Here is a 14,943-nt window from a genome sequence, read left to right on the forward strand (position 1 = left end):
GATTTCATTTACATAGTGTTGGTGAATTAATTTAAGAATGACTTTAAATAAAAGTGTATTTATTATTTGGAAGCAAAGTGTTTAGATTTTTGCAAAAGAATCAAAAAGTTAACTATTTATTTGAGATAAATCTTTGAATGTATTGGTTTTTTATTTCAAAATCTGATTGATATATTTTGATATTAATTAAAAATAAACTTAAAGCTAAATAGCACACATTTAAAAATGTTTAGAAATATTTTATTATTAGCATTAGCAATTTCCATTGTATCTGCATAGGACGAGAAGTATGACTTGTTAGCTAACTTATCTTTAGGTTTAGGTAAACAGCAAATAAACTAATTACTAATAAATAAGCAAAGAAGATGAATAATAAGCATAAATTAACAAATTATTTATCAAATTACATTATGAATTAAAAGAGTAAATTTTTTGAATTAATAAACAGATGAAAAATGGGAAAAGATCGCAAGCATTGAATTAAATATAAAATTGGGAAGTGGATATATTATTACTGATAATCTCCAATTAATTCCTAGAGAAGTTATTTCTTAGGCAAATGTAAATAAGCATTAAATTCAAATATTTGATTCTATTTATTTATTAAATTAAATAGAACAGCACCAGGTATCTTCAACTTAAGTTAGTTTCTTAAAAGTACCCAGAATAGCCTGAGTTGTTAACAACAGTTGAGTAAATTTTAAATAGATAAAGTTATTCATTTTTAAACTCCCTTTTTAATAACCTTTAGCTTGGTTTAGAGCTTCCCAAACAAATAATTTAAGGAAGTAGTAGAAATAAATGTTGATGAGGATGGAAATATTAATTCTTTTTCTTATTTGGTGAAAAATATCGATGAAAAAAAAAATAAGAAGAAATCAGTAACCACAGACGATAAAGACATTGATGAAGATTTCAAAGTTTACATCACCAAGACTACCCAATCTTTATCGTAAAACTTTCTATTATAATTTTATTAATTCTAATATCTACTTGTATTATTAATAAAGCTCTCACTATCAACCTCCTAAAACTAATACTAAGCAAAAACCAAACCAAGGAAATTAACAAGGATAAAATCAAAATCAAGAACAACAACAATAATAGCCTGAGTAAGAAGGAGGAATCATGGGTTTCTTGAAAAATAACGTATTTTTTTTTATTATTTTTAGAGAAATATTTTTAAAAAAATAATATAAAAATAGTTCTGGTATATTGTCATTGGTTTAATTGTTTTCTAATTCATGTCTGGAGTAGCCGATCCAAATGCTGCTTAGGGCTAAGGATAAGGATAAGCTCAGAGACCTGCTTAAAGATGATTAAAAATTAAAAAAATTAATTAAATAAATTATTGTATTTTATTTTAACAATTTAAATTAAAAATATTAATTTAATTTTAAATTAAATAAATATTAATAGTTAGTTTTATTTTTAAATGAATCATTTTATTTAAAGTTTTCTTTATCCTTATTAATTAACCTTATTAAAATATTTTATTATTCTAATTTAATTTATTAATTAACTATTTATTATTCTTTAATAACTTTCTTTAAATATATTTATTCTAAAAACTAATGAAGCATTAGTTTTTAATTAGCTCTTTTATTTTATAGATATTGAAACCTAGTAAAATGCACTAAATTAATTAATTACAAACATTATTAAGATTTTTAAATGAGTTTAAGAGGAGGGATAAATATCCTAAACTAATTTTAATGAAATTGTTAAATTACTCCGAAAAAATATGGAATTTTAATGCATTTTAAAAAATACTTTTTCAAGTTAAGTCTTTTTAAAAATAGTTTTTTTTGATTTTTGAAGCATTTCAATAAAGTTAATTCCACCTTTAGTTAGAAAGCTATAGCTTATTTGAATATATTTCGTTAGAAATTTCTAAAAATTAAAAAAATGCTGAGATTGAGATGCAAATCTATAAGTTTTGAAAATTTTAAACAATAATTTTTATTGGTTTTAGAGCAAAATTATTTATTTTTTTAATTGATTTAAAAATAAATTTTTTATTTAAAGCTTTTAGATTTGATGTAAATAAAGAAGAAATGAGTAAAATACTACAAATTTATAAAAGAATAATAGATTTTACAGAAGATTTATTTAGTTTTTATAAGATTTTATAATACATTTTATTAAATTTTGTAATTAATTAATTAATTATTTTTTAATTAAGTCTATTTATTTTAATTAAATTAATTAGAAAGATAGATAGATAGATATTTCTTTTTATGCATTTTTAATTGTCTTGAAAAATCAAGTTTGTTTTATTTTTTCTTTGGTAATACTTCATTCAGTCTGTTTTATTACTTCAATTTTCTATTTTTTTCTTCAAAAGAAATGATTACCTCTTTTTATTAGGATCTTCAATTTATTTAGCTTATTATTACTATTGATTTTTTTCATGATGATTATTGTTAATTTAGTTCAAAGAATATTTGTTGTTGTACTCATTTCTCATTTTTCTAATTTATATTAAAAAATTTTTTTAAATTGTTTCATATGAAAAAATAAATAAATAAATAAATGAGATTACTTTAAAGTATCCATTTTTTATTGAAGCAAGTTGTACATGAGGAGTTTTTTAGAAACTATTGATTCAAATTTTTTCACATAGCTATCAATATCACAATCCATAAATCCATCTTTTTAGCAATCAGTTAAAAGCCCACTCTCTAATGAAAGCAGATTAGCATCCTCCTAAAATATTAAATAACAAATATTTAATTAAAATAATTGCATAAATAAAACAAAATATTATTTATTTACTTTAATTGCAGACATGTGAGAAGAAAACATGTCTTCTTGTTTTTCTTTAATTTGTTAGAGAATTAAATCTTTAGTTTTTTATTCTATTTGATGCTGTTAAGCTTTTTCTATGTTTTCTTAAACTTCTTTATTTTTTTGTAGGATGTGGTCATTTAAACTCTTGTCATTCAAGTTTTGGTTAAAATTGTTATTGTTTATTTAGTTATTGTTGTTATTGCTACTGCTGTTGTGTCTACTGTTATGGTTAGCAGAAGAATCTCTATTATTTTTGTTATTAATTGTAGATATGTTATCCATGTTTTGCTGAGTTTTCTTTTGCTATTAATTATTATGACCTTTTTTAGGGAGTTGATTGAAAGAGTTATTGTTATCATCTCTTGTGTTATTGTTTTATGAGTTATTGTTATTGCTAGGATGAGCTGAATTAATCCTAATTTACTGACCTTGATTGTTTTGAGTAGTAACAGGGTTGGACTGAGATATCTATTTTAGTTATTTTAAGCTTAAAGCCTTATTTTGATCAACTCCTGATAAATGATCATGATTATGATTGGTAGCAAGAGAAGCATCAGTATTTAAAATCTTTTACTATAAAAGATTGTTCAAATTTTGATTACTAGTATCAGTTTAATTAGCATTCTTTTTTCCTATAGAACTTTGTCTTTTTTATTATGTTTAAGGTCTTTCATCTCTCTTCTCTCTATGAAGTTGTGCTAGTGCTGAGGCAGAAGAGCTTACAGATGTTGAAGAAACAACCTATTAAGTACTATTCTGTGTTGAAGCTTATTCAATTTATTACACAGACTGCTAAATAGGAGGTATTTTTTAAATTTAAGAAGACTTAGCTTGTTATGCATTCAGCTTTTTTTCCTACTAACTTGGTTTATCCTAATAACCTATCGAAGGAATATTGTCAACACTTTGCATATTTTCTTTATTTTTGGCATTGTTCATTAAATATTATGTGTGATCATATTATCTCTCTTCTTTGTTTTTGTTTTCACCTTTCAAATTTTTTACAGGTGGTGCATTTTAGTTTTTCTTGTTTGAGTCATTTTCTTCTTTTTCTTTTTCTTTTTTTTTTTGTGCAGCCGCCTAAGGAGCAGAAGCCATTTATTATTATGATGATTAATAATTCTATTTCTTTTTTTTTGCTTTTGATTATTCTTCGATAATTTTAATCACATCTTATTTAATACCGTTGCTTTCTTTTAGTCTATCAGCATATCTAATAATTAATTTATAATTTAAATCCTAAATAAAATTTTATATATTGTATATTAAAATTTTGCTACCTTAAAGTATTCACTGTGTGATCAGATGAGCTAGAACCAGGTGATATGCAAGCAAACATAATGATATGAGAATTTGATTGTTTGCTTAAAAAAGAGTCTCTTAGTACCAGAGTCAGCTTTGATCCTCTAAAAGGCACATGCTAAGCACCAGAATCCATAGCTCTGATGCATTCTTTCAGAGCCAAAAGACTCTAGTTAATATTAGCTCCTTCAACTCTCCTTTGCTTAGAATTACTCTAGCAATCTTGGGCTCTTTCACTTCCTGCTAAATCAACCATAATTAACTTACCACGAGTGGATCCATTGGTGTCTTTAACAACAATCTATTTATTTTATTTTATTTTTCATTTGTCAGTATTTAAATTTAATTATATTCTTCTTACTTAACAAATTGCATGAGAACGAGATGATTCTTCATTTGCTTCAGTTGCATGAGTTCTAAATAAATTAATTTCGATTCAAATAAATATATTTTAAAAGAATTATTTTTTTATTGATTGTTAAATTAATGAATTACGTTCTAATTATTGCGGCCTATTCAATAATTTCAATCATCTCTAGCTAATCTCTTACTGGTTTTTCAATCAAATTTTGAATTTAAACATTGTTATTTTTATCTTCCAAAATATTCAATTAGTTTCTTTCATTTAATAGATCAAAACACCTACAATTAATTAATTAATTTAATTATCATTAGTTAATTAATTTGTTTATTTCAAACAAAAGAATCAATCAATAAGTGTTTATAATTCAGTTTTTAGGTTTTAATTCAAATTTTATAATTGTTGTATTTAAAAACAAACTACTTACTTGCCACCGTAGATTTCAAAGTAACTCATAATCAATTAGAATTAGTGATTTTTCTGAATGATGCTGAATATGTCATTTATATAGTGCTACTGAAGTCCTCTCATAGTGAATGTTTTACCACTACCTGTCTATCCGTAAGCGAAACATGTAACAACTCCGTGTTCAAATATGCATTTAATCAGTGGTTGTAAGGAATACTTGTAAACATCTTCAGTTGACTCTTTTTCAGAGAATGCGTTATCAAACTAGAAGTCTTGGTTCTCTACATATTTTGTAATACCATCTACTTTATATTTAGGTTCATGAACTCTGATGATAGGATTTGAACATGATATAGAATCTAGTTCACCTTCCTCTTCTTCTTTTGAAAACAAAGGTCTTTTCCTAACTATTACGCTCAGCCTATTGTTTGAAATAGGCACATGCTATAAACTGAAGTTAAGTCTCTCTTACTCAATGAGCATTTCAAAGTCAATATCGACATTTCTATTGCTTTCTTTGTTCATTTATTCCTTTTCCAATTTTTATTGCTTCATTTAGTTCATCTTTTCTCTCCTTTCTTGTCTTTTTTATTCCATTTTTTCCATGTTTTAAAGGAGAGAGCTCTTTTTTGTCTGCTTCTTTTTGTTGTTATTTTAATTGCCTTAATCTACCACGTTATCAACTTGCTAGTACCTTTCTGAATCGTATTCAAGTCGGCCACTGTCTTTTTAAAAATATTTTGTTTAACATAAAATTCAAAATTAATTATTCATAGTTATTTTCAAAATATATATATATATATATAAAGAAACAATTTACTCTACGAATCAAATGAGTCCAACTACTAAATTTGTACATTCTAAGGACTTTCATCGTATTCAGTCCTAGCAACTATTTTTAAAAATATAACTTAATACAAAGCTGATTCAATTAGCTTCTATTAAAATATAATTCAAAGCTTGTTGTAATTAATTATCCTACTTTGTTGATTTTAAAGGATGTTGTTAATTTGCTTTCTCAGCATTTATATTCACACTTTTAGATGCTTAACTAATAGCTCAGATATCCAATAATTATTGAAAATCTCTAATGAATAACTTTTTTTCCCTGCTAATGAATGACCCAAACAGCTATTGTGTCTTTTAATGATACGCAATTGAATTTTGCTTTGTATATTTCCTTATTTATTAAGTAAGCGCTTTAGTTTGTTTCTTTGATTTGTAAATCTTTTTGTTAAATATATTGAAAAGATAATGTTAATTAATTAATTATTTATCAATCTCAAATTATTCATTCATAATATTTTTTTTGAATGATTAATAAATGACCATTTGAGATTTAATTTAAATTACATAAGATTTGCAAAGGATTATTTAACAGGCAAAAACATAATTAATCAAAACTAAATCGAATAATTTCATTCACAATATTTCTAATAAAGTTTTTAAATAAATTAATGAATGAATGGGTGATTTAGATAAAAAATCAAATATTGATTTAATACTTTTAAATTAAAAGTATAATCATTCACAAAATAAATCACTAGCTCACTCATTAATACTATTTATCTATTTTTCTGTTTAGTTTTTCACATATAAAATTCAAAATATTCTCATCAAATTTTACATCAAACATTTATTTGAAATAATTGGGATTTAAAAATATTTTTTAACTTTTACAAAAATAATTTATTACTGGTTTACTTAATTAAATAATAAAAGTGATTCAACAATTAGTTATGGAATATTCTAATTAGAACTAATAAGATCAGAACATATCACAAAGAATCAAGTATTAAGTATTGATTTATTAATGAATGAATGAATGAATCAACAGAAATTAAACTTATATAATTATTATTTACCAGAATATATATATATTAGTATTATTCACAATAATTAAGTAAAGACTTTTTATGAAAGAACTACTAATGTAAATAAATATTTAATTTTTAGTAAAAATTTTCCTTTAAAAGATCAAGCATATCCAAAAACAGCTAGAGTCTACTTGACTAGATTATTCTTCTTGATAAATTTCTTTTTGAGGAAATGTTCGTCAAATTAGTCGTTAAAATTATATCTTTTTAAAATGAAAATTGATTTATTCAATTTGATAAATAAGATAATAAAAAAATATTCACGCTAAAAATAATTTTAAGACAGTGAGATTCTTTAAGTCGAATATAGTATCTGCTAATTAGCTGAAACCTTCGTTAGTAATTTGATTATAACTTCGTTTTTATAAGTTGAATTTATTCTTAAAATAATTTAAAAAGGTTAAACTTTACCACAAATCAAAATCTAGAATTTTAAGAGATTGACATTTTTATAAAGACTAACAAAAAGAAACAATGCCAGGGGCGTCTATTTAGTTTTCTCTAGAAATTATAAATTATTAGTAAGTAAGTAAATTATCTTGTCAAATAAAACTTTGGCAGTATTAGATTTGAATTTAATGTCAAAAAAATTTTAAACAAAATAAGGCAGAGAAAATGATTAAATTATTAAATTTATTGCCATCAAAATTTATTGTTAAATAATTGTATTTTTTATAAATTAATTACATTGCTATAATTTTAAATGATTCCAAATTGTAGCATCTTTCAAACACTTCCCCTAAGGTTAATTAAGTCAGCTAATTTTCGCTAATTAAAATAAAGGAGAAAATATGAAATTTTTTGATTAATAAATATTAAATATAAATTATGTATACTTTAAATCTATCTTCAAGGCTTTAAGATTTATCATTTTGCATAACTCTAAACTTAGGGAACTCAATATTTAATTATTTATGCCATTAGCGCTAATAGAAATTCAATAAGTTTAAATAAGACATTTTAGTTGAAGTTTATTTAATATTACCTCAAATCTAAAGTTACAAACTAAATACTTTCTGATTAAGCTAAAGCTTTTCCTAATCCACTTAAATCCTACAAACCTATTAATCCAGAATGATTGCATCTTAAATTTATATTTTTATAAAGAATTAAGCATAATTTCAAAAATCTAAATTGAATTATATTAACAAATAAATAAATAAATTATAATAATATATATAATTCCTCAACCATTAAATAATTATTATGTTCAATATAAAGTGCAATATTTGATTTATCATTGTTAAAAATATTCAAGTTAAAATTATCATATTTTATTTGTTAAATTAAAATTTTTAAATAAATTACCTAAAAAAATATTTTTTTAAAAATTTTATTATTGAAAATCTAAAAATCTAATTTTATTTTCAATACTCAAACTATAATCATGCATTTATAGTATGAATTTATAAATGAATGAATCATATTAATAGAAAAGCTAAAAAGTTATTAATAAAAAAAATAAATTTTACTTTATCTAAAATTTGAAGGTTTTCAAATTCATTAATTTCTCAATTTAATTAGTAAAAAACGATGTGTTTTAGGATTTTATTTTATTTTCGCTTTTATTTAGAGAAAATGATTTTATGAAAAATAATTATTATTTAAAAAATGCTTACTTTAGTGAAAGACTTATTTCAGTTAATTCTTAACACTGTTATAATCCATACAAAAATTAGCTTATTCCATGCTCATCAATTTAGTTTTAACTTTTTAATTAAAGATATGTTTCAATTAAACAATCAATTTCTGATAAATTTAAATTTTAAGATATGAGCCAATTAGTGATAAATTTAAATTAATGAGCCTCAATAAATTTTATCAGAAATTTTTACTCTAATTCGATTTGCAAGTTCTTTAAGTTTTTCAATAAGGACAAAGCTTTTCCTATTTATTTAGCACCTTCTGAGGTTATTCTATTATAGCTTTTAATTGATATTTTAATAGATTGTTAATAAATAGACCAACTAACTATTTACACTAATTCTAGCTTTAAATTTTGAATAAGTGAGCATTTCTAAATCCCAACAAGTATGTTGTTCAAATCCATATCGCCAAGATAAGTAGTCCTAAGTTAAGTAAATTTATATTTTAGATTCTATCATTTTAATAAACAAATAAATAAATAAATAAAATATAATGTAAATAACCTTAAGTGAAGAGCTATTTTTTTCAACTTTTAATATTGTGAAATTTAATCTCCTAATTTTTTTGCTGTTTCATCATTGATTTTAGCATAACTTAAATAAAAATGTAACAAATAAACTTTATACATAATTAATCAATTTTATAATTAATACTTGAATTCCAGACAGATTTACTCATGTTAGTAGTCAGTTTCTTTTGAATAAATAAACTTTTAACGAAAAAAAAAAAATTATTAACTCAGTCATTGCAAAATAAAGATACATTTTCTATTTCCCTGAAATTCATTTTATTTTATAGTTATTTGTTTTTATTTATCAAAAATAAAAAAACTAATTTATTAATTTTTCAGAAATATTTTCAATTAAAAAATACACAAATGTAATATAAATATAATTGATAGGGTTAAATTTGCAATTGTTAATTAATCAATTAATTAATTAATTCTTTCTTTATTTTTGCTTACTTACTTTTCTTGTCAAATTTAAAAATCAATTATTCTTTTTTAATTTGCAAAAGAAATTTTATTCTCTATATAAAAACTTTTCCAAAAATTAAATTCGTATTGTAATTGCTTAAATTTTATACACAAATAAGCTAATAATAAGAAACTATTCAATAATTAACTCTCCAACTAATTTTGATAAAACAAAATAAATAAATAAATAAATAACAAACAAAAAATTAAGAAAAAACAATGAGGTAAAGTTAACCAATAAATTATGAAATAAACAAATAAATAAAGAAAAAGGGAAAAAAAAATAAAATTTATATTTATTAGAAAAATGTTTGAATATTTTTTTGATGAATATGAATGACATCATTAAGATTTTACAAATAAACTGACTCAATTTAATATATAATTTTTAAAATAATTAAAATCTATTAGATTTTATTGTTTAATATAAAATAATTAGGTTCAAATTCGAAAGAAAATAAATAAGTATTTTTTTAAGTAGTTAATAAAATCATTTTTAAAATTTGAAATTTATTTTAATTTGAAGTTATTAGTTTGGATACTGCTTTTCTGCAGTTTAGTTTAGAGAGCGAGATAGAAAAACACAAATTTATAATATTATTCAGATTTTTGTATCAAGCATAATAAATTAATAAATAAATAAATAATTCTTTTACTTTTATAAAATAACTTTTTGGCATATTTTTAGGTTTTTTTAATTTGACTTTATCAGAGAGTAAAAGTGACTTTTTTATTTTGGGGACTTTTAGTAACATCCACCAATTCATTAAAGAAATCTAAAATTTTCTCTTTTGGAGGCTTTAAAATCGATTTTTAAGAGCCATTTTTAATTTGAGGTGAATGATTAACTGAGTTACTGTATGGCTTGGGATTTTGTGAGCTTTAAATTAATTAACTTGAATTTTGTTAATTTAATTCAGTTTTTTCATTTACTTAATTTTGTTGAGATGAATCTTAATTAAAAGAATTCTAAATATCATTTATAAAAGATGAAAAGTTAATATTCCGGGCTCTACTTTTTGAGTTAATTTAATTCTGAGCTTTCTGCTCTTATTTATCTAATTAGTTGCTTGTTTTATTTTCTTTATCTAAATTATTTTTACACATATTTAACACATCTTCATTTGAGCGAGGCTTTAACTCTCTTCTAGTTGGTGTATTTTGATTTGAATTATTTCTTTGATGCTAATTGAATTAATCATAAATCTTATGGGCAGGTGAATTTGAATAAATATGTTGAGGCTAATTTTTACATTCCTCAAGCAAATCAAATGGTTTGTATTTTACTGAGTTGACACTTTAGCTTATAAAAATTGAATGCTTATTACTATTTTAAATTCTGTAATCAAATATATTTTCTTAATTGTTACAAGAATACTAATTTGAATTACTAAAAGGAGATAAAGAAGCTTCTAAGTTTGGGTAGCCACAAGAAGGTAAGCTTCTTCTGGGATTATTATTTTTTTAATTTTCATCTCCAAAAAACTAAGTAGAGAAATCTTTATGAATCTAGTTTAAATCTATAAATAAATCATCATTGTTATTTATTTTATTTTATTTCCTTTATTAGCTCTAGCTTTTTTAAGGTACTTCTGGGTTAATTTACTACTGTTTTCTTAAATGTGTTGAGGGCTTATTAGGTTAGCTGAACAGAAGCTATTCCTCAAAAATTCTATCATTAAATATTTGCGGAGATTTCTATAATTCCCTTTAACTGTATTAGTATCCTAGTTGTTGTTACTATTATTCTATATGATGAGACTAGTAAAAAAGACTTCGAGGAGTATGAAATTGATTTGAGATTAACTAAACTTAATCACTGCCAAATTCAGTTCTTTATTCTTAGTTTCTTAAGGTAATCTGAAGCGCATTTCCAAATACTGCTTTACTATTTGATTAAAACACAGAAGAGTTTTTTAATTGCATTTTTAAATAATTATTGGTTAATTAATTGAGTGTTTTTTTTAGTTTTTATTAAGTTAGTTATTATTTAACTAAATATTTGATTAATTAATTAATTAATGATCAATTTAACTTTGCTTATTGTTTAAAAGCATAGTTAAAGTAGTGTTGATTAAAGTACTAGGGAATTACTATATTCTTGGTTGGTTAGATTACTTACTATTTTTTCTTCAGTAAATGTAAACTCTTTATTCAAACTAAGAATAAAATTATATAAATTGTTAAAATAATTTATAAGATATCTATTTCATCAATTTTTCTATCTTTTTTAAAGATTTTTATTAATAAACCTAATAAATAACTAAATAACCTCACTATTTAATAATTATTTTTTTATGATATAGATAGAGCAACTCAAATAAGAAATTTGATAATATGTCATTCATTTTACTTTTTGTTATAAATTTTTTTTTACTTTTATTTACATTTTGAAATTAACACTTTTTGATGTAAAACAAATAAACAAACATTTAATTCAAATAAATAAATTAATTACTTAATTATTTATTAATCAATTAATTAATAGATTCTTAAAAAGATTAATATTTTTTGTTTATTTTTTAAAAGAGCTCACCCTTTTCATTTAATTTAATAGAGTCAACTAGCTTTAAAAATGTAAAATATTAGTGAGTGAGCATTCATATATTTATTAAATAAATTCATTAATAACACAATAGAAATAACTCTAGTTTTAAATATAAGCTATAAAAAATATTTGTTTACTAATTTATATTATATACATATGCTTTACAAGATATTAAACAATTAGTTTCAGATTCTTTGTCTATTTATAGTGTAACAAACATAGTATAGATATTTATATTATTAATCTTTATTATAAAACAGACAAATTGATAAAAATTTTTGATTTATAAAAAGTTAATTTTTAAATAAGTTATCTTAACAGTATGAAAATTATTAAAGCAAATGCATATATATTTATCTATTTTTATTCTTGAAAATTTGAATTTAAGTTATATAAATATATACTGAATCTATCTATCTATCTATCTATCTATCTATCTATCTTATAAAAACAAACTAAAAAATTCTGAAAATGAGTAATAAATTTATTTATTTGATGTTTGATAGATAGATATTGATAAATTTTTTGTATTTATTTTAATCTCGTTTAATTAAGTATTTCTAAAATAATATTTAAAATATTATTTTTACAAGATTTACTCTTCTAGTATGTTCAAGCAGACTCTGAGCAAATCAAAATTGTATGTTATTCCAAATACTTTTTTAAACAAAAATCAGTCAATACAAATTAATTTCAAGAAGTGCAACAAACAAAATGATTAAAAAAAATAAAACAATTTCATGCTAATTTAAAAACTCCAATGATCATACTCTATTATTTACCTGTCATTTTTTATTATAAAATTTACGATTTTTGAAAAAATAAGGAATTCTGAAATAATTTAAAAAAAAAAAATTAACAAAATTAATAAAAAATTTGATAAAGTTTAGAAATAATATTTAAAAAATATAAATATTTAAATTAATAAATAAATTTTCCTTAAACTTAGAATTTAGATAGATTTTCAAGATATTTATTTTGCTTAGATTAACTTTTTGTTGAAAAAATCTTTTAGACAACATAAATTAAATAACTAATTAATTAATTATTTAAAAATGTTAATAGTATTAATTTAGTCACAATAGTGGTGTAATTTAGATATGTAAAAATAGCTAAGTAATTATTTATTTATTTATTTTTAGATTACTAGTAAAAACAAAATTAAAGTCAATTTCAAATAAAAAAATTTTTGAATATTTCAATTATAAATTTAAGATTAAAAATAAAGGGAATTTATTTTTGTAACAATCAATTTGTAATAGAAGGCATAAAATAAATATTACAAAATAGAATATTTTATAACATAAATTATAAATTTCATTTGTTTTTAAAAAAATGAATTTGAAAGATTTAGGATCTCCTTCCATCTCCGAAATGCAAAGATTGTGATTAGTTTTTAATATTTAGATTTCATCTGTTTAAATTAAACTATACTTGATAAATGTTTGTTTTTTGAGATAATTTTAACAATAAAATATATTATTGAATCAAATTACTACTTAGTTTAGTACATAGCACTTCTTTATTTATTGATTTATTCTTTACTTTTTTGTTTTTTATAACTTGCATGCAAAGTAAGAAGTATTTTTTATTAGTATTGACAAATATTAAAAAAATATTTTAAACAAAATACATTTAAATAAATCAATAAATAAAAAATTAATTTTCTTCAAAAATATTTCAACTATTACTTAAACTTATTTCTAGGTTTTCAAAATATTTTCATCCATCCAGGGACATTCGTTTTTTCTCCTTTCTGGATAAAAATATAATAAGACAAAATAGTTAATGTAGAGAATAAATGAAGTAAAACAATCATTTTGAATTTTTAGTCAAAGCTTCACTATTTCAAAATTATCAATTGAAAGTTAGATAAATTTTTGATTTTTATATATTTATCTATTTGAATATTTAAATTGTGTAATTTAGTTGAAATAATGAAATATTTAATAAATCAATAAGAGAGGATATTTAGAATAGATTGCTTATGAAAAAATTAGAAAATGTATATGTTTTTAAATCCTCCTCTTTTTGAATAAATGTTCAGTAAAATTTAATTATTTTTCATGCTTTACTTTTCCAAAATATTAATTAATACAAAAATATTTGCAGGCTCTCAACAACTAACTGTATCATGTAATTGCATTCTAGGTATATTTAGTATTTAATAGATGGATTTAAATTGCATTTTTTAGCTATTTATTTGTTTGAAGGCTTAATTTAAATTACCTTCTTTCATAGACTTAGATTTTAATTAATTTAAAGTAATCTAATTTGTTGTTTGTATTAAACAATATTATCATTTTTTAATAAAAATGTTGATTTATTTATGAATTACATTTTTTGCTTGTAAAATAATTATTTTGCTTCTCATTTTTTACATTTTAGAAAAATTTAGCATCAGTACAATAAAATAAGGCAAGGAGTTTTAAATAAGTTATGATATTTTAAATAAATAAATAGAAAGATAGGAACATATTTAATTTGAAAGCTTGATAGTTAAAAAATATACAAAAAAATAAATTAGTAGGTTAATTTTGCTTTTTTATTTGAGGTGAATTTATAATTTGAATTACAATTTAAGGTGAAAATAAATTAGTTATAAAATTATGCTTATTAATTCATATAGTAAGTAAATATATATTTTGTTATTCAATTGGATTGATTATCAAGTAAAAATATTTATATAAAAAGTTTACAAGATTTTAACTAATTAAATAGGTATTAGTTAGTAATAGTAGTTCATTAGAAGAGACAATACCACAAAAATTTCTTTGCTTGTTTCCTTGCTAAAATGTATGTATGTATGTATATATGTATGTTTGTCATTTTGTTAGTATATTTGTGTGTATAGTGTTTGTGGGTATATAAAAATATATGAATGGATCGATGGATAAGCTTTTTTTAAGAAAATAGACTTTGTTAGTGATATTACATAATTTATAAATTTTTGTTATTTAAAATATTAAGAAGAAAGTGAAAATAACAAAAGAAATTAAATAGGTAGAATAATTAATTAATTATTAAAAGA

General features: G+C 21.4%; 5 protein-coding genes across 5 annotated transcripts; 1 reads left to right on the forward strand and 4 right to left on the reverse strand. All coding sequences in view use genetic code 6, as the record gives it.

Moving 5' to 3' along the window:
- Window positions 1-225: 225 nt before the first annotated feature.
- Window positions 226-1,319, forward strand: TTHERM_00429880 (autophagy-related protein; the record flags this gene model as incomplete). Its single annotated transcript, XM_001011312.3, has 6 exons — window positions 226-322; window positions 449-561; window positions 617-693; window positions 752-952; window positions 1,011-1,149; window positions 1,206-1,319. 6 exons carry the CDS (start codon window positions 226-228, stop codon window positions 1,317-1,319), a joined length of 741 nt encoding a protein of 246 aa, XP_001011312.2.
- A 1,001-nt stretch (window positions 1,320-2,320) lies between these two features.
- Window positions 2,321-5,889, reverse strand: TTHERM_00429870 (kinesin motor catalytic domain protein; the record flags this gene model as incomplete). Its single annotated transcript, XM_001011311.1, has 9 exons — window positions 2,321-2,474; window positions 2,546-2,709; window positions 2,779-4,006; window positions 4,074-4,396; window positions 4,457-4,511; window positions 4,591-4,737; window positions 4,884-5,589; window positions 5,685-5,756; window positions 5,847-5,889. The coding sequence occupies 9 exons, from the start codon at window positions 5,887-5,889 to the stop codon at window positions 2,321-2,323; spliced, it is 2,892 nt and encodes a 963-aa protein (XP_001011311.1).
- Window positions 5,890-7,467: 1,578 nt separating this feature from the next.
- Window positions 7,468-7,825, reverse strand: TTHERM_00429860 (hypothetical protein; the record flags this gene model as incomplete). The annotated part of the gene is made up of 3 exons (XM_001011310.2): window positions 7,468-7,509; window positions 7,578-7,667; window positions 7,727-7,825. 3 exons carry the CDS (start codon window positions 7,823-7,825, stop codon window positions 7,468-7,470), a joined length of 231 nt encoding a protein of 76 aa, XP_001011310.2.
- Window positions 7,826-10,072: 2,247 nt separating this feature from the next.
- Window positions 10,073-11,290, reverse strand: TTHERM_00429850 (hypothetical protein; the record flags this gene model as incomplete). Its single annotated transcript, XM_001011309.1, has 1 exon — window positions 10,073-11,290. The coding sequence occupies one exon, from the start codon at window positions 11,288-11,290 to the stop codon at window positions 10,073-10,075; it is 1,218 nt and encodes a 405-aa protein (XP_001011309.1).
- Window positions 11,291-13,110: 1,820 nt separating this feature from the next.
- TTHERM_000429839 (transmembrane protein, putative) lies at window positions 13,111-13,547 on the reverse strand (the record flags this gene model as incomplete). The annotated part of the gene is made up of 2 exons (XM_012799454.1): window positions 13,111-13,340; window positions 13,409-13,547. 2 exons carry the CDS (start codon window positions 13,545-13,547, stop codon window positions 13,111-13,113), a joined length of 369 nt encoding a protein of 122 aa, XP_012654908.1.
- Between the last annotated feature and the right edge of the window lie 1,396 nt (window positions 13,548-14,943).

The sequence above is a fragment of the Tetrahymena thermophila genome (assembly GCF_000189635.1).
Source record: "Tetrahymena thermophila SB210 genomic scaffold scf_8254470, whole genome shotgun sequence".
Lineage (NCBI taxonomy): Eukaryota > Ciliophora > Oligohymenophorea > Hymenostomatida > Tetrahymenidae > Tetrahymena > Tetrahymena thermophila.